At 45.7% G+C, this 26,569-nt stretch overlaps 1 protein-coding gene across 3 annotated transcripts in view; it reads left to right on the plus strand.

Moving 5' to 3' along the window:
- The first annotated feature begins 14,572 nt into the window (after positions 1–14,572).
- Positions 14,573–26,569, plus strand: part of LOC141144914 (enoyl-CoA hydratase EchA19-like) — a 143,025-nt gene continuing 131,028 nt past the window's right edge. For 2 of the 3 annotated variants that reach the window (XM_073631021.1, XM_073631023.1), the window contains exons 1-2: positions 14,579–14,716; positions 25,495–25,633. In XM_073631021.1, coding sequence (XP_073487122.1) covers positions 25,510–25,633 — 124 coding nt within the window. In that variant the 5' untranslated portion in view covers positions 14,579–14,716; positions 25,495–25,509. Of the gene's footprint in view, positions 14,717–25,494; positions 25,634–26,569 lie in introns of all 3 variants that reach the window. The other variant, XM_073631022.1, reaches the window with a different exon arrangement.

Below are 26,569 nucleotides of genomic sequence, written 5' to 3' on the forward strand. Positions count from 1 at the left end.
TTTTTGTGTTTTGGTAAAATGAATGTTTCATTTTTTTTGTATATTGCAAACATAATGCAAATGTATTTTGTTTTGAAAAAAGTAGTGTATTTTTAACTGAAAAGAAAAATGTGCATAAATATCTTTTAAAATACAACCTTGTGACTATCATTTTTTATGTAGGCCCTCTGTTTTCAGAAAATATATAGTTTTGTGTGATTTTAGTAATTGTTCCAGTACATGTGGATTTTATTATGTGTAGAATAGGAATGTGTGAGAAACTGGTCTGACAGTGAAGGGGGCATACCAAGCTGAAGCTTATTGTTGATTCCCAGCACCCAGGACAGGAGACATAATACAGCTGTTTTTTTAAAGGAGTTTGGGAATCCTCGCACAATAATACCGCTTGAAGACCAAGCCTTTTCTGCCACTTTTTGTTTACAAGTAAAAATCTGTATTTTTTGCTAGAAAGTTACTTAGAACCCCCAAACATTATATATATATATATATATATATATATATATATATATATATATATATATATATATATATATATATATATATATATATATATATATATATATATATATATATATATTTTAGCAGAAGCCCTAGAGAATAAAATGGTGATCACTGAAATTTTTTCATGTCACATGATATTTGCGCAGCAATTTTAAAAAAAAAAATACACTTTAATGCAAACACAATTTTTAACCCTTTTTTTTGGTACAATATAAAAGATGATGTTATTCTAAGTAAATAGATACCTAACATGTCACACTTTAAAGCTGCACATGCTTCTGGAATGGCAACAAACTTAGTACTTAAAAATCTCCATAGACAACGTTTTAAATTTTTTTTACAGGTTACTTGTTTAGAGTTAGAGAAAGTCTGGCACTAGAATGATTGCTCTCACTCTAACGGTCGCGGCGATACCTCCCATGTGTGGTGCGAACATCGTTTACATATGCGTGCGTGACTTTTTTTTTTTCCTATTTATTTATTTTTTTTTTTTACGCTGTCCCTTTAAAAAATGTAAAACTTTTATTCCTATTACAAGGAATCTAAATATCCCTTGTATTAGAAATAAGGGATGGCAGGTCCTCTTTATGGAGAGATCTGGGGTCTATAAGACCCCAAATCTCTCCTCTACCTTTAAAAGCAATAGCTTAAAAACATTTCTTTTGATCTTTTGCTTGAAAAAAATAGTTTACTTCCGCCCTATGCCAGAAGTGATGTCATGATGTCGCTCTGGTCCTCCAAGACCATTAAGGTGATGAGGTTATCTCCTACTCTATTAGCTTTTAGACAATCCCTGAAAACCCTTCTCTTCAGAGAAGCCTATCCTACCCTCACCTAACAACTGTATTTTCATTTTCTCCATTAGCTCATCCCCCACAGTTATTACCTTTTTGTTTCCACTTGACCCTCCCTTCTAGATTCTAAGCTCTAATGAGCAGGGCCCTCTGATCACTCCTGTATCGATTTGTATTGTAAGTGTACTGTCTGCCCTCATGTTGTAAAGCGCTGCACTAACTGTTGGTGCTATATAAATCCTGTATAATAATAATAATAATAAGAGACCATCTGGTCTCTGTTCACCTCTATGGCCAGCCGCGCAAACCATTGGATCGTTTCCCGGGCTCACCAATAAAAACGGTAGGCTGCCTTAAATCTTTCTGTCTTCATGTAATCCCAGACAGATGTTGAGATCAGGGCTCTGTGGGGGCCAAGCCATCACTTCCAGGACTCCTTGTTCTTTTTGCACTGAAGATAGTTCTTAATGAGATTGTATGTTTGAAGTTGTTGTCCAGCTGCAGAATAAATTTGGAGCCAATCACATGCCTCCCTGATAGTATTGCATGATGGATAACTATCTGCCTGCATTTCTCAGCATTGAGGACACCATTGATCCTGAACAAATCTCCAACTCTATTTGCAGAAATGCAGCCCTAAGTTTTTTAACCACTTCAGCCCCGGAAGGATTTACCCTCTTCCTGACCAGAGCACTTTTTACAATTCGGCACTGTGTCGCTTTAACTGTTAATTGCGCGTCATGCAATGCTGTACCCAAACAAAATTTGCGTCCTTTTCTTCCCACAAATAGAGCTTTCTTTTGATGTTATTTGATCACCTCTGCGGTTTTTATTTTTTGCGCTATAAACGGAAAAAGACCGAAAATTTTGAAAAAAAATGATATTTTCTACTTTTTGTTATAAAAAAAAATCCAATAAACTCAATTTTAGTCATACATTTAGGCCAAAATGTATTCGGCCACATGTCTTTGGTAAAAAAAATGTCAATAAGTGTATATTTATTGGTTTGCGCAAAAGTTATAGCATCTACAAACTAGGGTACATTTTCTGGAATTACACAGCTTTTAGTTTATGACTGCCTATGTCATTTCTTGAGGTGCTAAAATGGCAGGGCAGTACAACCCCCCCCCCCAAATGACCCCATTTTGGAAAGTAGACACCCCAAGGAAATTGCTAAGAGGCATGTTGAGCCCATTGAATATTAATTTTTTCGTCCCAAGTGATTGAATAATGACAAAAAAAAATTACAAAAAGTTGTCACTAAATGATATATTGCTCACACAGGCCATAGGCATATGTGGAATTGCACCCCAAAATACATTCAGCTACTTCTCCTGAGTATGGGGATACCACATGTGTGGGACTTTTTGGGAGCCTAGCCGCGTACGGGGCCCCGAAAACCAATCACCGCTTTCAGGATTTCTAAGGGCGTAAATTTTTGATTTCACTCCTCACTACCTATCACAGTTTTGAAGGCCATAAAATGCCCAGATGGCACAACCCCCCCCAAATGACCCCATTTTGGAAAGTAGACACCCCAAGCTATTTGCTGAGAGGCATGTTGAGTTCATGGAATATTTTATATTTTGACACAAGTTGCGAGAAAGTGACACATTTTTTAATTTTTTTTGCACAAAGTTGTCACTAAATGATATATTGCTCACACAGGCCATGGGCATATGTGGAATTACACCCCAAAATACATTTAGCTACTTCTCCTGAGTACGGGGATACCACATGTGTGGGACTTTTTGGGAGCCTTGCCGCTTACGGGGCCCTGAAAACCAATCCCAGGTGGCACAAACTCCCCTCAAATGACCCCATTTTGGAAAGGAGACACCCCAAGCTATTTGCTGAGAGGCATGGTGAGTATTTTGCAGCTCTCATTTGTTTTTGAAAATGAAGAAAGACAGGAAAAAAAATTTTTTTTTTTTCTTTTTTCAATTTTCAAAACTTTGTGACAAAAAGTTTAGGTCTGCAAAATACTCACTATACCTCTCAGCAAATAGCTTGCGGTGTCTACTTTCCAAAATAGGGTCATTTGGGGGGGGTTTTGTGCCACCTGGGCATTTCATGGCCTCCGAAACTGTGATAGGCAGTGAAGAGTGAAATCAAAAATTTACGGCCTTAGAAAGCCTGAAGGCAGTGCTTGGTTTTCGGGGTCCCGTACACGGCTAGGCTCCCAAAAAGTCTCACACATGTGGTATCCCCATACTCAGAAGAAGCAACAGAATGTATTTTGGGGTGTAATTTCACATATTCCCATGGCATGTTTGAGCAATATATCATTTAGTGACAACTTTGTACAAAAAAAAAAATTGTCTTTTTCCCGCAACTTGTGTCACAATATAAAATATTCCATGGACTCGACATGCCTCTCAGCAAATAGCTTGGGGTGTCTACTTTGCAAAATGGGGTCATTTGGGGGGGGTTTTGAACTGTCCTGGCATTTTATGCACAACATTTAGAAGCTTATGTCACTCATCACGCACTCTTCTAACCACTTGAAGACAAAGCCCTTTCTGACACCTTTTGTTTACATGAAAAAATTATTTTTTGCAAGAAAATTACTTTGAACCCCCAAATACTATATATTTTTTTAAAGCAAATACCCTACAGATTAAAATGGTGGGTGTTTAATTTTTTTTTTTTTTTCACACAGTATTTGCGCAGCAATTTTTTAAACGCATTTTTTGGAGAAAAAACACACTTTTTTAAATTTTAATGCACTAAAACACACTATATTGCCCAAATGTTTGATGGAATAAAAAAGATGATCTTAGGCCGAGTACATGGATACCAAACATGACATGACATGACAAACGTGCACTGGCAACAAAATAAATACATTATTAAAAGCCTTTACAGGTTACCACTTTAGATTTACAGAGGAGGTCTACTGCTAAAATTACTGCCCTGGATCTGACCTTCGCGGTGATACCTCACATGCATGGTGCAATTGCTGTTTACATTTGACGTTAGACCGACGCTTGCGTTCGCCTTAGCGCGAGAGCAGGGGGGGGACAGGGGTGCTTTTTTTTTTTTTTTTCCTTTATTATTTTTTTGCTTTTTTATCTTATTTTTAAACTGTTCCTTTCATTTTTTTTTTTAATCATTTTTATTGTTATCTCAGGGAATGTAAATATCCCCTATGATAGCAATAGGTAGTGACAGGTACTCTTTTTTGAAAAAATTGGGGTCTATTAGACCCTAGATCTCTCCTCTGCCCTCAAAGCATCTGACCACACCAAGATCGGTGTGATAAAATGCTTTCCCAATTTCCCAATGGCGCTGTTTACATCCGGCGAAATCTAAGTCATGAAATGCTCGTAGCTTCCGGTTTCTTAGGCCATAGAGATGTTTGGAGCCACTCTGGTCTCTGATCAGCTCTATGGTCAGCTGGCTGAATTACCGTCTGCATTCTCAGGTTCCCTGTTGAGACAGGAGAGCCAGAGAAAAACATGGAAGATGGTGGGGGGTATTCCCTCCCACTGCTTGTAAAAGCAGTCCAGAGGCCAAGTAGCCGCTAGGATTGCTTTTACATGAAAGCCGACCGCTGGCTGAAAAGAATGATACCAAGATGATACCTAAACCTGCAGGCATCATTCTGGTATAACCACTCAAAGTCGTGAATTGCATACCTGAAGACAAAAAAATGGTTAACAATAAAACACAGTAAACGGTAAAGTATAAAAAATTGCATACCTAAAAAGCAAACATGATAAAACATAATAACAATAAAACATTGCAGAATAGAATACAGTAAAAAAGAGCAGAACAATAGAGAGAGAGAGAGAGAGAGAGAGAGAGAGAACAATGAAACGACAACTATTTTTTTTTATTTTATATATTTTTTTGTGTTTTTTTTTACACTTTTTTTTGTAACTGTAACTTTTATAACTGTAACTGGTTCCAGGTTCGGGTCTCTCAAAATGCGATGGAATCTTGGGAGACCCTGTGAAAGTGTGTCCTAGTCTGTGCAGTGCTGTACGCTACGCTAATACTCAACTAGTGTATGGTAGCGTTCAAAACATTCACCAATGCAAAGACCAGGATTGTCAGGACAGGAGGGACAATAATAGCGGGTGTCACGCCTATATCCGCGCTTGCTGCAGACACAACATCTTTTTGGGCAGGGGGTTCGTTGGGTAGGGGTACTCGGGAGGACATAAAGAAAATGCTTCTCATGCAGCCGACTGCATTTGGTTGGAGATGTGAATGGGGGAAGTACGGGCGCTGCAGAAGTGGTGGGTTCCCAATTAGGATTGGCGAATGCAGCAGGAAGGGCACTATGGGCACAACGGGCCTGTGTTTGTCTTCTTCTTGGTGGCAGCGGGACACTACTTGTGCTTGCCACCTCACCAGCTTGAACTGCACTTATGGGACTCGCCAGGTCACCAAGTGTTACTGCAGTGCTGGTTTGACTATGACCGGGGTGTACTAGGCCACTGGTGCTTGCCAGTCCACCAAAACGCTACAAAAAAACCTGTTAGCGATCGCAGGGATCAGGCCTGACTCTGCGAACGCTGCAGTTATGCGTTTAGTGTTTTGTAAGTGACAGTGACCGATCGATACTGCACTTGGGTGGGCTGGGCTGGGCGGAGGGGCAAAACGCAGGTGCTAGCAGGTATGTGGGCTGATCCCGCTAACACTGCGTTTTTGGGAACCCTAAACTGCTGGGGATGCTAGTATAGATCTGATCGGATCAGATATTGATCCGTTCAGATACTTTACCACTAAGGGAGGTGTATGCTGCGTGCGTGGGTGTTAGCGGTACTGGAGCTAACCTGATGCTGCCTGGGGCGACGCAGACCCTATCTGACACTAAAACCTAACTTATATCACTGCCGGGCAATCAGGGGGCTAAATCTCTATTAGGTAATAAACGGTGGGTGCCCTGACACTATAAAAAATAAACTAACTAACCAGCGTCACCCGTAACAGTTATACGGTGATCACTGGTGAAAGGGTTAACTAGGGGGCAATCAAGGGGTTAAAACCTTTATCAGGTAGTATATGGGGGTCCCTGAGGCTATAAAACGCTGATGGCGAACCTATATATTTACCTCCCTAACTAGCGTCACAATTGACACTAATACAGCGATCAGAAAAATGATCGCTTAGTGACACTGGCGACGGGGGGTGATCAAGGGGTTAAAACTTTGTTAGGGGGGTACCCTAGACCTAAAGGGGCTAACCCTAACTACCCTACCACACTAACTGTCACAAACTGACACCAATGCAGTAATCAGAAAAAAAAAAAAAAACTGTTTGGTGTCAGTGTGACGGGGGGGGGGGGTGGGGTGATCAGGGGGTGATGGGGGGTGTAATGTATGCCTGGCGTGTTCTACTGTGTGTGTTGTGTTGTGCAACTCACTCAGATGTCTTCTCTCCTCAGCGCCGGAACGGAAAATACCGATCCGAGGGGAGATGACATCACTTCCTCTGCCTCTGTTTACTATACAGCAGCAGAGGAAGAATCTCATTGGCTGGGAGTGATCGCGAGGGGGGGGGCCACAAATGGATGGTCTCCCCCTCACTTCTGATCGCTCCCAGACAGAAGCCGACTGCCTTGGGCACCGGGGGGGGGGGGGACCCCCCACCTGCGGGAGGCAGATCACGTACCAGGTACGTGATTTTGCCTGCCCGTGCCATTCTGCCGCAGTATATCTGCGTGAGGCGGTCGGCAAGTGGTTAATGAGGGAGTGGGGGGCTCCTCACCCAAAAGGATTTGGTCAGAATCCATACAATAGACAAACAATATATTTGGGGGGCACACCCTAAAAGGGGCCCCCCAATTCCTCAGAATGAGGGATGTCTGTTGGTGGTTACAGCAGTATTGATCTGAGATGTCCCAGACCTCTATATCCAATCTGTTATTTCAAAGGGGTCCAAAATAGAGTTTCTATCTCTGCCACCTCCCTCCCTTTTTACCTTCCAATCTACCAACGTCAGACCTATAGACAATAGTTATTTTGACAACACAATATAAGCTTACTTAAAAAATCTCCTTTCGTGTTGAGTGCTGCCTGTCTGCAGGCAGTCTCTTTCTACAACTTCCTGGATTCCCTGCATGCTTTGCAGCTTCTCCTCTGCTGTTTACTTTCAAGTTCTAAGGAGTACATATCCCATGGCACCTTGCTGCCTTCAAGAATTGATTCTTGTACCGATTCCACCTCCTGAACCTCCTCTTTTCAGCACCTCTGTAATTCAGAAGGCAGGCTTTGTGAATACTCTGACACAGCAGCACCTATTAAGAGTGCATAGTGAATACGTCACAGAATTCAAGGAAGTAAATGTGTGGAAGTCTTTACAAAGCAAGTTTACAGACTTCAAAATTCTTCAGATTAATAGTAGGCCAAAAATAATTAAAAAACAATGTGGAAATGAATATATGATTTTACATTTTGACCAAAGGTACGCTTTAACCGCTTGCCGATATACGTCGGCAGAAGGGCACGTACAGGCATATTAACGTACCTGTACATTGCCCTTTATGAAGCGGCTTGCAGGCGCGCGCTGAGTGTGATCACGGGTCCCGCGGGCTCGATGTCTGCGGGGATACCCACGATCGTCTCACGGAGAGGTAGAACGGGGAAATGCTGATGTAAACAAGCATTTCCCCGTTCTGCCTAGTGACAAGGACACTGATCACAGCTCCCTGTAATCAGGAGCGGTGATCCGTGTCACGTCACACATAGCCCCCCCCCACAGTTAGAATCACTCCCTAGGACACACTTTACCCCTACAGCTCCCCCTAGTGGTTAACCCCTTCACTGCCAGTCACATTTACACAGTAATCAATGCATTTTTAATCGCACTGATCGCTGTATAAATGTGAATGGTCCCAAAATAGCGCGAAAAGTGTCTGATCTGTCCGCCATAATGTTGCAGTCATGATAAAAATCGCTGATCACCGCCATTACTAGTAAAAAAAAAATTATTAAATTATTAATAAAAATGCCATAAAACTATCCTCTATTTTGTAGACTTATTGCGATTTTTTTTACCAGCAATATGTAGAAAATACGTATCGGCCTAAACTGAGGAAAAAAACTTTTTTTTATATATTTTTTGGGGATATTTATTATAACAAAAAGTAAAAAATAATGCGTCTTTTTGAAAATTGTCGCTATTTTTTTGTTTATAGCGCAAAAAAATAAAACCCGCAGTGGTGATCAAATACCACCAAAAAAAAGCTCTATTTGTGGGAAAAAAAGACGTCAATTTTGTTTGGGAGCTACGTCGCACGACCGCACAATTGTCAGTTAAAGCGATGCAGTGCCGTATTGCAAAAAGTGCTCTGGTCTTTTGCCAGCCAAATGGTCCGTAGCTGAAGTGGTTAATGACCACATTGCACCAACTACAGGCAGGGCCACCTTTAATAGTGATTGGACCCTGGGCAAACATTTTCTTAGGCCCCCCCACCCCCACTGCCTGCACACCATGGACTGGAGAGGTGAGGGGACCCACCAACAGACAGAAAGCTCCTAGAACTTGTTATTAACAATGAGCAGAGCAGAGCACATCTTTGCAGCCCCCCCACCAGCTCCCCTCTGCCAACTGCGTCCACAGCTCACCCCTGCACCCTGCGTCCACAGCTCACCCCTGTACCCTGCGTCCACAGCTCATCTCTGTGCCCTGCGTCCACAGCTCACCCCTGTACCCTGCGTCCACAGCTCACCCCTGTACCCTGCGTCCACAGCTCATCCCTGTACCCTGCGTCCACAGCTCACCCCTGTACCCTGCGTCCACAGCTCACCCCTGTACCCTGCGTCCACAGCTCATCTCTGTGCCCTGCGTCCACAGCTCACCCCTGTATCCTACGTCTACAGCTCAACCCTGTACCCTGCGTCCACAGCTCACCCCTGTACCCTGCGTCCACAGCTCATCTCTGTGCCCTGCGTCCACAGCTCACCCCTGTATCCTACGTCTACAGCTCAACCCTGTATCCTACGTCCACAGCTGACCCCTGTACCTGTGTCCACAGCTCGTCTCTGTGCCCTGCGTCCACAGATCATCCCTGTACCTGCATCCACAGCTCACCCCTGTACCTGAATCCAGTGGTGTATTTAAGTTTTGTGCTGCCCTAGGCCTGACTAAACTCGTGCACCCCCTAATTTAAATATGACTCATCCCTTGCTGTCAAGGCCACACCCCTTGCTGTTTAAGACCCGCCCTGAAATTTTCCAGCGGGGACACTAGTTCTGAGGGCCTGGGTGGGGGCAATGGATTCCCTTAATTTGCATAGATTTCCTCTCACTTCCTGTTTGGCTATGGGGCAGGAAGTGAAGGGAAATCTCTGCAATGGGACAGGGATGGTAAAAAATAAACTGACAGGGGTTATAACCCTCCCTTACTCCAAAATGAAAAAAAAAAAAAAAAAAAAAAGCGTTGCCTATAGTTCTACTTTAAGCACAACTTTCTAATAATTTTATGGAGAGGACTAAGAAGATAAAACCATGCCAATGGTGCAGCAGAAAACAGTCAGGAAGGTTTGTGGTCCGCCCCCCCCCGCACACACACAGTTGCGGAATGCAAGCCGCCCGCATACCGGAAGCAGTGAGGCCGCTTTATGGGGACTGGTGCTACACTAACTGTGTAGCTCAAGCCGGCGGGGACTCTTTCCGTGCTGCCCCCCTGCAAAGTGCTGCCCTAGGCCTGGGCCTTGTTGGCCTAGGATACTGCGTCCACAGCTCACCCCTGTACCCTGCGTCCACAGCTCACCCCTGTACCCTGCGTCCACAGCTCACCCCTGTACCCTGCGTCCACAGCTCACCCCTGTACCCTGCGTCCACAGCTCATCCCTGTACCCTGCGTCCACAGCTCACCCCTGTACCCTGCGTCCACAGCTCACCCCTGTACCCTGCGTCCACAGCTCATCCCTGTATCCTAGGTCCACAGCTCACCCCTGTACCCTGCGTCCACAGCTCATCCCTGTATCCTAGGTCCACAGCTCACCCCTGTACCCTGCGTCCACAGCTCATCCCTGTATCCTAGGTCCACAGCTCATCCCTGTACCCTGCGTCCACAACTCACCCCTGTACCCTGCGTCCACAGCTCATCCCTGTATCCTAGGTCCACAGCTCATCCCTGTACCCTGCGTCCACAGCTCATCCCTGCACCCTGCGTCCACAGCTCATCCCTGTACCCTGCGTCCACAGCTCATCCCTGCACCCTGCGTCCACAGCTCATCCCTGCATCCTAGGTCCACAGCTCATCCCTGCATCCTAGGTCCACAGCTCATCCCTGTATCCTAGGTCCACAGCTCATGCCTGCACCTTACGTCCACAGATCATCCCTGTACCTGCATCCACAGCTCATCCCTGCACCCTGCGCCCACAGCTCATCCCTGCACCCTGCGCCCACAGCTCATCCCTGTACCCTGCGTCCACAGCTCATCCCTATACCCTGCGTCCACAGCTCATCCCTGTATCCTAGGTCCACAGCTCTTCCCTGCACCCTGCGTGCACAGCTAATCCCTGTACCCTGCGTCCACAGCTCTTCCCTGTACCCTGCGTCCACAGCTCATCCCTGTACCCTGCGTCCACAGCTCATCCCTGTACCCTGCGTCCACAGCTCATCCCTGCACCCTGCGTCCACAGCTCATCCCTGTATCCTAGGTCCACAGCTCACCCCTGTACCCTGCGTCCACAGCTCACCCCTGTACCCTGCGTCCACAGCTCATCCCTGTATCCTAGGTCCACAGCTCATCCCTGTACCCTGCGTCCACAGCTCACCCCTGTACCCTGCGTCCACAGCTCATCCCTGTATCCTAGGTCCACAGCTCATCCCTGTACCCTGCGTCCACAGCTCATCCCTGTACCCTGCGTCCACAGCTCATCCCTGCACCCTGCGTCCACAGCTCATCCCTGCATCCTAGGTCCACAGCTCATCCCTGCATCCTAGGTCCACAGCTCATCCCTGTATCCTAGGTCCACAGCTCATGCCTGCACCTTACGTCCACAGATCATCCCTGTACCTGCATCCACAGCTCATCCCTGCACCCTGCGCCCACAGCTCATCCCTGCACCCTGCGTCCACAGCTCATCCCTATACCCTGCGTCCACAGCTCATCCCTGTATCCTAGGTCCACAGCTCTTCCCTGCACCCTGCGTGCACAGCTAATCCCTGTACCCTGCGTCCACAGCTCTTCCCTGTACCCTGCGTCCACAGCTCATCCCTGCACCCTGCGTCCACAGCTCATCCCTGTATCCTAGGTCCACAGCTCATCCCTGCACCCTGCGTCCACAGCTCATCCCTGTACCCTGCGTCCACGGCTCATCCCTGCACCCTGCGTCCATGGCTCATCCCTGTACCCTGCGTTCACAGCTCACCCCTGTACCCTGCGTCCACAGCTCTTCCCTGCACCCTGCGCCCACAGCTCATCCCTGCACCCTGCGCCCACAGCTCATCCCTGTACCCTGCGTCCACAGCTCATCCCTATACCCTGCGTCCACAGCTCATCCCTGTATCCTAGGTCCACAGCTCTCCCCTGCACCCTGCGTGCACAGCTAATCCCTGTACCCTGCGTCCACAGCTCTTCCCTGTACCCTGCGCCCACAGCTCATCCCTGCACCCTGCGCCCACAGCTCATCCCTGTACCCTGCGTCCACAGCTCATCCCTATACCCTGCGTCCACAGCTCATCCCTGTATCCTAGGTCCACAGCTCTTCCCTGCACCCTGCGTGCACAGCTAATCCCTGTACCCTGCGTCCACAGCTCTTCCCTGTACCCTGCGTCCACAGCTCATCCCTGTACCCTGCGTCCACAGCTCATCCCTGCACCCTGCGTCCACAGCTCATCCCTGTATCCTAGGTCCACAGCTCATCCCTGCACCCTGCGTCCACAGCTCACCCCTGTACCCTGCGTCCACGGCTCATCCCTGCACCCTGCGTCCATGGCTCATCCCTGTACCCTGCGTCCACAGCACATCCCTGTATCCTAGGTCCACAGCTCATCCCTGTATCCTAGGTCCACAGCTCATCCCTGTACCCTGCGTCCACAGCTCATCCCTGCACCCTGCGTCCACAGCTCATCCCTGCACACTGCGTCCACAGCTCATCCCTGTACCTGCATCCACAGCTCATCCCTGTACCTGCATCCACAGCTCATCCCTGTACCCTGCGTCCACAGCTCATCCCTGTGTCCTAGGTCCACAGATCATCCCTGCACCCTGCGTCCACAGATCATCCCTGTACCTGATTCCACAGTTCACCTCTGCACTAGGGTGACCACGTGTCCCGGATTGCCTGGGCTTGTCCCTGAATTCATATTTGTGTCTATGGTTGCCACCTCATCCCTTTAAACCCGAACGCATATTAATTACACAGGTTCTGTGGCTGATTAAGGTGGTAATTAAACTCACTTGGTGCCTTATCTGCATTAAATTAGTCTCAGAACCTGTGTAATTTAACCACTTCAGTACCCGCGTATAGTCAAATGACGGCCGCAGATGGGATCTCCCATTCTGGGCAGCCGTTATATGACGTCCTGGGCTTCCCGGCCGTCTAGGGGTCACGCGCCCGCCGCATTGCTCGGGATCTGGTGCGTGTGCCCGGCGGCCGCGATGTCCGCCAGGCACCCGCAATTGCCCGTTAACCGAGCAGGACCGTGGATCTGTGTGTGTAAACACACAGATCCATGTCCTGTCAGGTGAGAGGAGACCGATCTGTGTTCCCAGTACAGAGGAACACCGATCGGTCTCCTCACCTTGTTAGTCCCCGCCCCCTACAGTTAGAATCACTCCCCTAGGAAACACATTTAACCCCTCGTCTCCCCCGCTAGTGGTTAACCCCTTCCCTGCCTGTCACATTTATATAGTAATCAATGCAATTTTATAGCATTAATCGCTGTATAAATGTGAATGGTCCCAAAAATGTGTCAAAAGTGTCCGATGTGTCCGCCATAATGTCGCAGTCATGAAAAAAAAGAAAAAAAAAAAAAAAAAAAAAGATCACTGCTATTACTAGCAAAAAAAAATAAATAAATAAAACATTTTTAAAAATGCCATAAATCTATCCCGTATTTTGTAGACACTATAACTTTTGCGCAAACCAATCAATATATGCTTATTGCGATTTTTTTTTACCAAAAATATGTAGAAGAATACGTATCGGCCGAAACTGAGGAAAAAAATGTGTTGTTTTTTTTTTAAATTGGGATATTTATTAGAGCAAAAAGTAAAAAATATTGTGTTTTTTTCAAAATTGTCGCTCTTCTTTTGTTTATAGTGCAAAAAATAAAAACCGCAGAGGTGATCAAATACCACCAAAAGAAAGCTCTATTTGTGGGGGAAAAATGACGTCAATTTTGTTTGGGTACAGGGTTGCACGACCGCGCAATTGTTTAAAGTGCGACAGCGCTGAAAACTAAAAATTGGTCTGGGAAGGAAGGGGGTGAAAATGCCCTGAGGTGGCAACTCTATTTGTGTCCCGGGCACCTTCATTCCGGGACAATACGGTGTCCCGGAATGAAATAAGGACACACAGCCACACTAATAAACGGAACAGACGGGGGGCAGATCTGCTTGGCTCAGGCCGGGGCCAGGTCTGTTCGGCTTGGGCAGCTCCACTCTGCTCCGGCAGGGAACATGTCCGCTACGCTCAAAGCTACAACTCAACGATTCCTTATCCCTCATAATCCAAACTACAACTCCCAGAATTCTTAATCACGTGTCCCAGACTTCACGAGAAAAGCGGTGACGCATGCGCTGTGTGACCGGGTTGTCGTGTGCACACAGCGGGTGGGAAGAACTACCTCCAGTCCTATAATTAGAGTAGACGGCACTTTGCTGAGCTCCAGCGCTACCTTCTTCCGTCCCGACAAACTGTCCTTGTCACAGGCGGTGTTTCGTCAGATTCGGCGCTCCATCAGAATGTGCAACGGAAGTGACGTTCCATCGCCGCCATCTTGCTACACCACGTACTACTCCATAGTAAAGATACACTAAGAAGGGGAAAAGCGGACATTGTGTTGCAGCCACCGGAGTTTTGCATTTTCTTATTTTTAACAGTAAAGTAAGTTTATATAGTGAAATACAGTACTTAGAATTCAGTCTGACTGGTTAGATGTTGAATTTTAAAAGCAGCGGCAACCCTGCTCATCTCATAGGTTTGCTAATCTGACAGAAGTTCGCTGCTTTTAAAATTCACCATCTAACCAGTCAGGCTGAATTCTAAGTACTGTATTTCACTATATAAATTCACTTTACTGTTAAAAATAAGTGAAAAATGGAAAACTCCGGTGGGTGTAACAAGATGTCCTCTTGCCCCCTTCTCCGTGTATCCTTACTATGGAGGAGTGTGGGGTGTAGCAAAATAGCGGCGACGAAATGTCACTTCCGTTACTAATTCTGACGGACCAGCGGCCCAGAGTGAACGGTAACGAGGTTCCTGTAGTAAAGTTTCGTGACATTGGCGGTACGGGCTGACAATGGGCTTGTGCGCCGTGTTAACCCTTTCAGTAGCAGCAGTCATTTTCCTGTGACTTTCATATTATTTATGATGGCGGTGCCTGGGTTATATTTGGGGGGACATGACTTTTCTATGGTGGTGGTTTTCAGTGGAAAGCAATAAAAGAAGTGTCCAGAAGCTGAATGTAACATCGTTTTACCTACATTACCAGTAGCCTGCACAATAAACCCGCCATTCAGGCTGGATTCACACGGATGTGATGTCAGACATCGCATGCGAGTCGCACCGCATGTCTGTGCAGATCACATGCGACGTCTGTGCAGTGCAAATTCATCCATATAGTGTGTATGGCTAAAATTGCATTGCTTTCGCACCAATATGGTGCAGGACTCTTTTTTTCTCTCTCCGCACTGGAATTGGATCGCATAGGTGTTCAAACCCACGCGATCAGATTCCCCAGTTCGCACTGCGTTCTGCGAACTGTCATTAACTTTATATTGACACCCGCTGTGCTTCGTCGGGAGCAGTGTGAGCTGCCTGCGATAAAGATGCGTTGCGAGGAACTCGCACAGGAATCGCTGTGGTTCCCGCATTGCACCAGTGTGAACCCAGCCTGATGGTTCCAAACTCAGCATGGACCGGCTGAGATTTGGACAATCTATGGGCAGGCTAATTGTATCCAGGTCAATCCATCGATCGACTTGGCTAGAACCAGCATGTCAGATTACATGGCTATAGCCTCCAATGGTAATCACTGTGTTCTCCCAGCAGGGATGGCTCCTGGCAACCTCTCCGTTGGGAGAACACAATAGCTTTGTGGAAGAGATTCCCTCATCAACACTGGGCCAATCCGTGGTTGCAGGAAAGAGAATTGCACCATCTTTGGTCTGTCTAAAATGCGGTACCATGCAGGATAGTTTAGGGTCAGCTCTGCCAGAGAGCAGTGCGGTGATGCACATCGCTCTGCTGGTTCTTCCACTTCAACAGTGCGTTGAGTGGTGATAATGCAGTGCCATCCAGTCTGGCAGACATGCTGCATTTTTCTACACTGTAACCAAGTTACGAACCCCCCCCCCCCACACACACACACACACACAACATTTTTATACTGACAAAGCATAAACATTTACAGATAGGGCATTTTTTACTGACAACCTGCAATTGACAGAAACTCCTATTAGAAACAAAGAGATATGCTATTTAACCACTTGCCCACCCGCTACAGTACATGTACCGCGGTGGGGCGGCACGTGCAGGCACCATCCCGTACCTGTCCGCTATTTGCCTACACAGGTTTAGGAGTGCACTATTGGCCCCCGCCCCCCGCGAATGCTAGGCACAACGGATTTCGGATCCTGGTGATCATGTGATCCCTATGCGATCACAAATAATAGAGAGGAAAAAGTGTGGCGGTATCTCGTGAGTTAGTGCCACACTTTTTCCTCACTATTAATTAGATTACAAAGGGGTTTATTCCATTTAAAAAAGGCAGCTGCACTCATGTTTATTTATTATCTATTAATTTTTGGCACTATCACTTGTCACTTTATTTATACCCACATAATCACAATGTCAACAAAGCTGTTATGAATGAATTCATTCATAACAGCTGTGTTGCCTATGCTGTGATTGGCCCACAGCTATCACATGGTACCTGGGCCAATCACAGCCCCCTGTACCATGTGATTAGCTGTAGTCAATCACAGATCACTAGCGACCACAGCTGTCAAGAATGGTTCACCCGTTCGTGACAGTTGAAAACTTTGCTGTTACAATGTACATAGTAGTACAGTGTTACTATAGGGAAAGTATGTAAAAAAAAAGAAAAAAATCGTGAATTGCTTGCTGCCCGCCCACCGTCAGATGACGGCGGAGTGGTGTAGCTCTCGTTCTGAGACGCCGTCATATGATGGGGTCCCAGAACGGCCACTGATCATCAGTGCCCTGATTACAATAAAGAAAAAAAGTGTCACCAATCAGTGCCCACCATTGCCAGCTATCAATGCCCACCAGTGGCAGCAATCAGTGCCCACCACTGCCCACAAGTGCCACCAATCAGTGCCCATTAGCGATGCCAGTCAGTGCTGGCAATCAGTGCCACCTCTCAGTGCTGCACATCAATGCCCATCACTACTGTCAATCAGTGCCCATCAGTGTCGTCCATCAGTGCCCATCAGTACCGCCTATCCGTGTTGCCTATCAGTGCCCACCAGTGCCGTCTATCAGTGCCCACCAGTGCCGTCTATCAGTGCTCACCAGTGCCGCCTATTAGTGCCCACCAGTGCCACCTATTATTGCCCACCAGTGCCACCTAACAGTGCACAGCAGTGCAGCCTATCAGTGCTCATCAGTGCCACATATCAGTGCCACCTATCAGTGCCCATAAGTGCGGCATATTAGTGCCTTATCATCAGTGCCACTTAATCAGTGCCCATAAGTGGCACCTCATCAATGCTCACCAGTTCAGCCTATCAGTGCCCATCAGTGCTGCCTCATCAGCGCACATCAGTGAAGGTGAAAAATTACTTAGTTACAAAATTTACTGACAGAAAAAAAGTAAAAAACATTTTTTTTTTCAAAATTTTTGGTCTTTTTTTTGTAAAAAATAAAAAACCCAGCAGTGATTAAATACCACCAAAAGAAAGCTCTATTTGTGTGAAGAAAATGATAACAATTTAGTTTGGGTACAGTGTAGCATGACCGTGCAATTGTCATTCAAAGTGCGACAGCGCTGAAAGCTGAAAAATGGCCTGGGCAGGAAGGGGGTGTAAGTGCCTGGTAGGCAAGTGGTTAAAGATGGGAAAAAAATGAATAAAAAAATTATGTATTTTTAGCATACTGCCAACAGTCAGTGTCCCGGTGTTGTGACAAAAGAAACAACCTGGCAGAATGCGCAACCCTCGTCATTTCCTGTGATGTGGAATCAGCTGGAGCTCCAAACCCCGTGCACTGCGCAGGCGCAACCCGTCATACATCCCTTCATTGGCTGATGTCAGTGCTCCGAGGAATGTGCCTGCCAAAATGCTTGACCGACTACTGCTCATGTGCATGGCGAAAATCAACTTAGACTTACGAAATGTACGTTCTTAAGGTCATCTTGCTACACCTTACACTCGATGTGAACACACCTACAGTAAGCAGGCAGGGCAGCGGACATGTTGCTACACCAAAGCCCGTTTTGAATTAGCAAACTAATTTCAGAAATCTAGTGAGCTTATCTACATAAATATATATTTATGTAGATAAGCTCACTCAATTGCTGAAATGTTGTCAGGCAAATTCCTTCGTGCACTGACATCAGCCAGTGAAGGGATGTATGACGCATTGCGCCTGTGCAGTGCACGGGATTTGGAGCTCCAGGTGATTCCACGTCACATGAAGTCACGCGGGTTGTTCATTCTGGCAAGTTGCTCATTTGGTCAGAACATCGGATCACTGCCACACCAGTCATATGATAATGTTGTACTGCACTGTAAGACAAAAAAAAAAATGTGAAAAAAAAAATGTATTACATTTTTTTTTTTTTACAAAAAAAAAAGGGAAAAAAAATGACAACTTCAAAAAGCTTACCATACCTCTTACTAAATGCCTCAGACTGTCTACTTTCCAAAAATGGGTCATTTAGGGGCATTTTAGGGCCTCAAGAAATGAGATAGGCCATCAGTACATCAGGAGTGATCAATCTTCAAATATACACTGAGCAAAATTATAAACGCAACACTTTTGTGTTCGCCCCCATTTATCGTGAGCTGAACGCAAAGATCTACGACTTTTTCTGTGTACACAAAAGGCCTATTTCTCTCAAATATTGTTCACAAATCTGTTTAAGCCCTGGTTCATACTGGAGCTTTTGACATGCGATTTGACATGTCAATTAGCATGTCAAATCACTGTCATGTCAATTAGCAAGGCGATTGCTGTCAATGGCACCGTCCTAATCGGTGCAACGCCGCATTTGCGGCGCTGCACCGATTTAAAAAATTTGTTTCTGTACTACTTTTTGCGATTTCGAGCTGCGATTTACATTGACATCTGTGCAGAAACCTGCACAGATGTCTCTGAGATCACGGCCGAAATCGGGACTGGCATGCGGGAGTGAAATTGTGCATATGGGTCCATTGTTTCCCTGCCTGGTCTATGGAGGCTAGGAGTGGCTGGGCTCAGCGAGGAAAGGCACTGGAGTGGACCAGAGTCACAAGACAAAGTTCCATCAGTCTCTGGTGGTGGAAGGGTCGGGAGAGGTGCTGGTGGTACAGCGTCTATTGCCCCTAGAGCGCCCTTTGCCTCTTGCAGTTTGCCATGGCTGGGAGAGGGAGAAGGCAGGGAAATCCAGGTCGCCCCTCCAGTTTGGGAAGTCCACATCTCCGAGCTTCAGAGCAACTTGGAAGTGTGGTAGGTCATCCTTACTACTTAGTGTAATGCCGCGTACACACGAGCGGACTTTTCAACTGGACTGGTCCGACGGACCGAATCCAGCAGACAATCCGATCAGTGTGTGGGCTTCATCGGACCTTCAGCGGACTTTTCCAGTTGAAAATCTGACGGACTTTAGATTTGAAACATGCTTCAAATCTTTCTGACGGACTCGAGTCTGGTCGATAAATCCGCTCGTCTGTATGCTAGTCCAACGGATGAAAGCCCACGCTAGGGCAGTTATTGGCTACTGGCTATCAACTTCCTTATTTTAGTCCGATCGTACGTCATCACGTATGAATCTATTAGACTTTGGTGTGATCGGGTGTAGGCAAGTCCGTTCGTTCAAAAGTCCATCGGAAGTCCGTCGGAAAGTCCGTCGGACCAGTCCGGTCGAAAAGTCCGCCCGTGTGTACGTGGCATAACTTGTCGCTCCTCTTTCATCACTTGCAAGCTAAGGGGGAAACCCCAGCGGTAGGTAAGGCCTGCATCTTGAATGGCCGTCAGCAATGGAAGTAGAGCTCTGTGTTGCATAAGGGTGCGCCTTGAAAGGTCTTGGTAAAAAAACAGCTTTGCCCCGTCAAAATCAAAATAAAGTTTGTTTGCCATTTATTGCATAATGCGATCTTTCAGAGTGTAATTATGGAGCTTACAGATAATGTCCCGTGGGGGCTTAGGGTCTTGTGAAGGCGGCTTCAGAGCCTGTGTGCCCGATCAATTTCTACCAGGGCAGTGTCTGGGAGCCCCAGTATTTCCATGAACACTCCGACCAGGGATGGGATGATATCCCTGGGTGCAGTGGCCTCTGGCATGCTGCGGTTGTGTATATTTGCGCGTCTGCTGCGATTTTCAAAATCATCTAGCTGGGAAATCAGGGCCTCCATTTTGTGGTCTTGTGCAGTACATCTGTCTTGCAGCATAGTTATGCGGGGGGAGAGTGTCATCCAGACGCTGCTCCAGGGTCTCCATCCTGCCCCCAGATGTGTGGTAGCTGCTTTCAGTTGGGCAATGTCCTGTGTAAAAGCCTTTTCTATCCTGGCCGAGAAGCGCTCCAGGTCTTCTCTAGTGGGGAGAGACCATATATGGCGCTTAAGGTCGCCATCCCCCAGCAAGTCTGCAGGGTCAGGGCCATGTTCCAGGGAGGACACTGAGCCTGGGGATGTAGGGGGAGTTGAGTCACTCACTGACTGTGATGATGGGATCTGGGATGCTGCCTGCTCAGGGACCGGAGCCACGTACTGCCGATCGGCCTTCTTCTCCGGCGCCATCTTGGGTACTCTCTTCCCGGACCTATGGGTCTCTGGGAAGTATGTATCCAGCGGGCCATGCCTCGCCCCGTCTGTCGGCGGTGGCTGGGAGTATGCCCTCAGTCGTTGGGACATGGTTGGAGCCGATTTCAGTTAGAATTATCCTGATAGCTGATAGAAGCTGCGATGTGAACAGAGCTGAGGGAGAACACGTCCTCACTCCTCCATCGCTCAGCCATGCCCCTCAAAACACATGTTTCTATAGTGTGTACTTGTGTCAATCCAGAACACAGTGTAATTTCTCTCCGCTGCCTCGTTCCTCTACTATGAGCATTAGTCACTTTTGACAAATTTTCCTAACACCGAGAATGGTGATGGGAGGGTGCTCCAGCAGATTGACAGCCTCAGCTCTGTTCCTGTGTGCTGGGGGTGGGGGTGTCCTGGGGTGTCCCTTTCCTCCAGCCCTTTCCTTACTGATGTAATTTTAGCTCTCCGCCCCCTTCTTTTCAGAGCTGACAGATCCCTTGTAAATTCTGCACTTTGAATGGATGCAGGGGAAAACGGCTATAGATAAACAGGTACAGCTTATGTAGGATGATTTGGTTCATCTCTGTGTATTACCTGAGGTTAATCCCTTCATTAGGGGAAGGGATTACAACCACTTTATCGGAACTGCTGCACATCGTCTATCTTCTTCTTTCTGTGTGTGTCAAGAAAGCGCATATCCCCGAAACACACAAGGTGTGTACCTAGCCCCAAAGATAGTTATTGTTTGAGTTTACATACATCTTTGAGTAAAACTCCAGCCAACACATTTTTTTTCCAAATTTTGTATTGAGTGACAAAGAGGTGGAACCATCATTTTTCTTTATTTTTTCTGCCAATATACTGTTCACAGAGGTTTAACACCTGGATAAGGAGACAAAATTTTAAAAAGTGACAGTTATTTTCAGCTGAGACCAATGAGGTTTGACAATTACAGTCACTTGGCTAAAGTAAAGATCATTATCCTGAATGTTAAAGCAATTGTGAATTGAGATCCAATGTCCCCATTTGGTAGATTTGCTCTCACAATTCTGGAGAACACTGTCACCGGGATAGAAAATTAGGTTAGCCTAAAATGTTACAGTTGTCACTAGAAGAGCAGGTTAGAGGAAATCTTCCATTGGGGACACCCGTTTGTGGGACAGCTGTCAGAGGTGGGATTTTTCCTCACTTTGGGTGATTTCTTTTCACATTTTGTTATGTTTTTGTAACAGGTAATTAAAGTGGAAACAAAGGCAAAACCTCGCTAACTCTAAACCAACTGCCACCCCCATTCCAAGCCTAATCTATGTAGCCCTGTAAAGAATAGGTCGCTATACTTACCTATTCTGAAGCCACTCTGGCCCATTCTCAGGCTGAGCTGTCAGCAGCTGCTTCAGTGTGTAGGAGAGGCAGCCAACAACAGAAGCCCCATAGTAACACTATGGGTGATGTCACTTCCCAGGCATGTCCCAGCCATTGTTGGCTTTCTCCTGCACACAGAAGGCGCTGCTGGACACTGGACCAGAGCGGCTTCAGAATAATTAAGTATAGCGATCTTTTCTTTACAAATTGAATATCACCTCCCTTCAAGAGTACATTATATGATTTCTCGTCTAACAAGTTGATTGATTTTAACATAAGACATAGAAACAGGCAGGAAAAAAAAAGAAACCATCAATGTGTATGTGTATACAAGAGGGTAATTGGGCAACCAGTCTTAACAATATAAGAGTTACAAGCAAGAAACAAAGATGGGTACTGGTATGTAAAGCAGCTGGCTAGTACTGCAAAGTTGGTACTTTAAACATACACTGGAGAAGCTGACATAGGTGATTGCACTCAAACATGGTAAAAATCTGTGTAAGTAACAAAGATGCCAATAGGTATGGAAACCAAGAAGGATAGAGATGACAGAGAGAAGGAGAAAGAAAGGGAGAGGAGATGCAGGCGAGTATAGAATGGATAGATCATTTACCGACAAAACCCAAAGAATAACCCTGCCTGGAAAATTAGGAGAGAGAAAGCAAGGGAACAAATGAAAGAGGGAGAAAACTAATGGGGGGGGGGGGGGGGGGGGTAGCGCAGTTCTAATTCTCGAGATAGTGAGGGGCAAATAAAAACATGAAGACTTACCAAGGCATTAATACAGTGTCATAGAAGTCCAGGGTTAAGCATTGCTTAACCCAAGGCCTCCAAACTTTCTCAAATTAGTGAATCTTATAATTTTCGATGGCTTCCATCTTAGCATGAATAGGAGCCTTATTGTTCCTATGTTTAGCTTTGGCCACAACCAAGGATTGGGGTTCCCATGCTTTAGCAATCCTTTGTTTAGCAGCTGTAACAAGCTGTAAGAGTAAATTAAATTGATTTTGGGTTAACTCATCTGGTTTTAGGTTTAGGAGAGCCGTTGTTGAATATGGCTGGATGGTGGTCTTGAGAGCTTTTGAAGCCATTGCAAAGATGGCTTTCCAGAAGTTTTGGGCTACAGGGCAGTCCCACCACACATGGAAGTGTGTGCCTGGGTCTGAACAGCCACAAAAGCATGCCACTGAATAAGAGGGAACTTATTTCGCAATCCTAGCCGGAACTAGGTACCAACGGGCAAGGACCTTATAATTTGTTTCTATTTCTAGAACATTTCGTGGCAGCCCAAATACCAGACCAATCTGCAATATCAAGTGTGCAGGAGTATATGATTTCATTGTTATTTTATAACAAGAACCACCAAGACACTGCTTTATTTCTCCCTGATTTTAAAGCTGAACTCCGGGCACAGAAACTTTCATTGAAATATACTCTCATTAACCACCAAAGATATATAGGGTTGGACAAAATTAAACAAGTATGGTAAAAGAAAAAAATCGTTACCTAACATGGTGTTGGACTGCCTTTGGCATCCAAGATGGCCAGAATTCTCCTGAGAATTGACAAATATGGAATCGGATGCCACTCTTCAGGCAAAATTCCAGGTCACAATCCTGCGCCATGTCCTTTTGTCTCTTTTGGTCAGTTGAGCATGTCGACCGTGCTCATGAATATCAGAAAACGTTTTCCCAGAAACTGTAAATGCCGGCATAACCTTTGATACTGTACCTCACGACACCGCAAACAAATTGGAAACTTCAGTCACAGAGGCACCTGCTAAGTGGGCACTAACAATTTGCCCTCTTTGAAGCCCTGACATGACTCCATATTGGACCCCTTTCACACTGGGGCCGCAGCCGCATCAACGCTAAAGTGCCGCTCGTTTTAGTGGCGCTTTAGCTGGCCATTCATTTCAATGGGTAGGGCGCTGAAGATGCTGCTTGCAGGACTTTTCTCAATGTCCCACAAGCGCACCGCCCTAGTGTGAAAAGTCACACTGAAATTAATGGCATGCGGTTTTGAGGGGCTTTACAGGCGCTATTTCTAGCGCTAAAATGTCTGAAAACGCCTCAGTGTGAAAGGGGTCTTACTAGCAGCACATGCAGTGAATGACAAAAGTGAGGTTTCCCACCTGTTAGCTATTGTCTCATCACACAGTGGAAGCAAAAGAATGCTACATCACTAACACTTTCATTGTGAAATATGTTGTCACTTTCACATATTCAAATCATATAATGTTTTCACGTTGTTGTCCAACCCCTGTAAATCCACTTTGCGTACACCGCACGCCTTTATTATAGGAACTTACTACACGGAGAATGTTTTATGCTGGATTACTGCACAAATCTGGAAGAAATATACAAAGTACAGCAAGATTCAAGTGAGAATACACATTCCTCTTGTATTAAGACAATATTTGCTTATTCCGGAGTTCAGCTTTAAATTGGTCAGACACTTGTACTTTCCTTTGTAGTGTTGACATTTCCCTTGGAGTTGACATGCAACTTGGTGAACATCAATGAAATGTAAGAAAATCTACAGCATGTGCAAAGTTGGTGTTTGTTTAACATCACAAATACCATTGTCATTTGCATATTCTTTGTGTTTACATATCCTATAAATGCTGAAAGATGTGGGTGGGTCAAATATTAACACTAGTTAATAGTTCAAGGCTAGTAACTTGGATGATCTTAAAGTGGAAGTCCAGTCATATACTAACTATACATAAATCTTCTCCCACCCCTGTTCTAAGCCCTATTCTAACTACCCTGTAGAGGAAAGATGTCTACACTTACCTATTCTGAGGGTGCTCAGGTCCAGTCACATGATCGTCTCCCAGCGCCAGCTTCAGTGTAGAGGAGGGACAGCTGTGAGCAATGGATGCTCCATAGTAAGGCTATGGGTGACATCACCACAAGGCCCTGCAGCTATTCTATAACCATAACAGAAAGTAAGGGTAAGTGAGGGGATCCTTGGTCGTCACCAGAAATGGTATCCTCAGTGGATGATTTCACCCCTATTCCTGTCCTGGTGACAATCGAAAATTTGGGATTTTGTTTCACTTTCACTCTTGGTAATAACGGTAAACAAGACAAATAAAAAAGCCGAATCTCTAATGGGAGCACAAAAAGCAATGAAATCCTGACAGCTGTTCTAATCCTTCTCCACAGTTATGCTTTTAAACCCTCAAAAGGCTGGGGGTGATACTTACCTTAGATTGTCCGTTTTGTTTTTTTAAAATTGTCCCTTTCTATCTTCTACGGCAAGTCCCCAACCCTATGCCCTCCTTTAGCTGGGTAGGCTAAAGAAACACCCGTCTATGCCCTTTGCGGATCTGGGTGCATTGATAGACACACACACTGCTTGCCAGGCCATGCCCATGCTCTCACCTTTTTACAATAATTTGTTCCTACCTAAGTGCTTCTTACATTTAAAGTAGTATGTCAGAATAATGAGTATGCAGCCATTGCAGACTGTGTAGTTTTGAAAATGTTGTCTTTGCAGACAAATTAAAGTAGGATAGCCTTTTTCTGCTAACTTAAAGTGTTAGTTCACCTTTAATGATATTTGCTAATGTACTGTGTATAACACTCTACTGAATTGTGGCTTTTAAGTGGTTTTGGTTTTCAGTTCTTCTGAAATCTCACCAAGATTTGCGCTTCCAAAATGTTGCTGTACTTATATGAGCTTTATAAGCCAACTAATAATGTAGTGAATTTCCTTTTCATTCAGCGCTCCAGTTTTGGGATGCTTGTAAACCGTGTATTCAGACTACAACTCTGGAAATCAAGGACATTGTCTTCAGAAGCCTTCACTGCTGTATTTTCTAGTAAGAAAAGGCTGTACTCCAGTAATTGTGACCAGTCAAGAGGTACGTACCCCAGAAACCCTAGAATTTGTGTTTTAAGTGGCATACTAACATAAACCTGTTATAATTAATTATAATTTCCTCTTTTTCACCTAATCAACATACTAATAAACTTACTAAATACAATCTTTTTATTTTCATTACATACCTTTTTTTTTTTTTAGAACCAGTAACGCTATCACAGGGGTGCTGTAGTTCTCTATGCAATGCATGCAGATGAAGGCTTGTGGAAGGGGTCCGCAGGGTTCTGTACATAGAAAACATCACACAAACAGCACCTTACCTCAGTACCCCTCTCAGGAGCCATCAGCCCTGATGCAAGCAGTGGGATGGCTTTTGGGAGAAGTCATGCAAATATCAAAGTGCCTTGATGGGTGGATGTCAGTTTGGAGGAGTGGGCAATACTAGGCAGGCTGCTTTTGAATGCAGAACCACAATAGAAATCTCTCCTGCGCTCAGGTGTCTAGATCCTCAGTACGTGGTGTGACCAACTTCATACAGTAGTACCTGCCGTCTTGCAACCCTCCTCAGAATAATGGGTATTCATAAGCTAAAGAAAAAAGAAGAAAAAAGGAAGTCGCACCGACCTAGTGCATTACCACTGGTAAAGCTTTATTAATGCATAAACAGCAAAGTGTATACTCACAAACGAGCATAGGTAACAGGCATGGACAATATAGCAGATTTGCAGTTCTGAACACCGACAAGCCAGGACCTGACGACAAGTGGATCGAACGATGGCTGACGCGTTTCAGGGGAGAACCCCTTTCCTCAGAGCCTAAGCCTGCCCTAGGTAACATCCACTTGCTGAGCCTCAATGATTAAAATAACTGAAATTCAATGAATGAAATTGGTGTGCCAGGTTGCTGGATATCCTGCAGCCAAGAAGTAACACTGACTGTATCTGACTTGCTGCAGGGTCTAATGCACATTGTAAAA

The sequence above is a fragment of the Aquarana catesbeiana genome, linkage group LG05, assembly GCF_042186555.1.
Source record: "Aquarana catesbeiana isolate 2022-GZ linkage group LG05, ASM4218655v1, whole genome shotgun sequence".
NCBI lineage: Eukaryota > Metazoa > Chordata > Amphibia > Anura > Ranidae > Aquarana > Aquarana catesbeiana.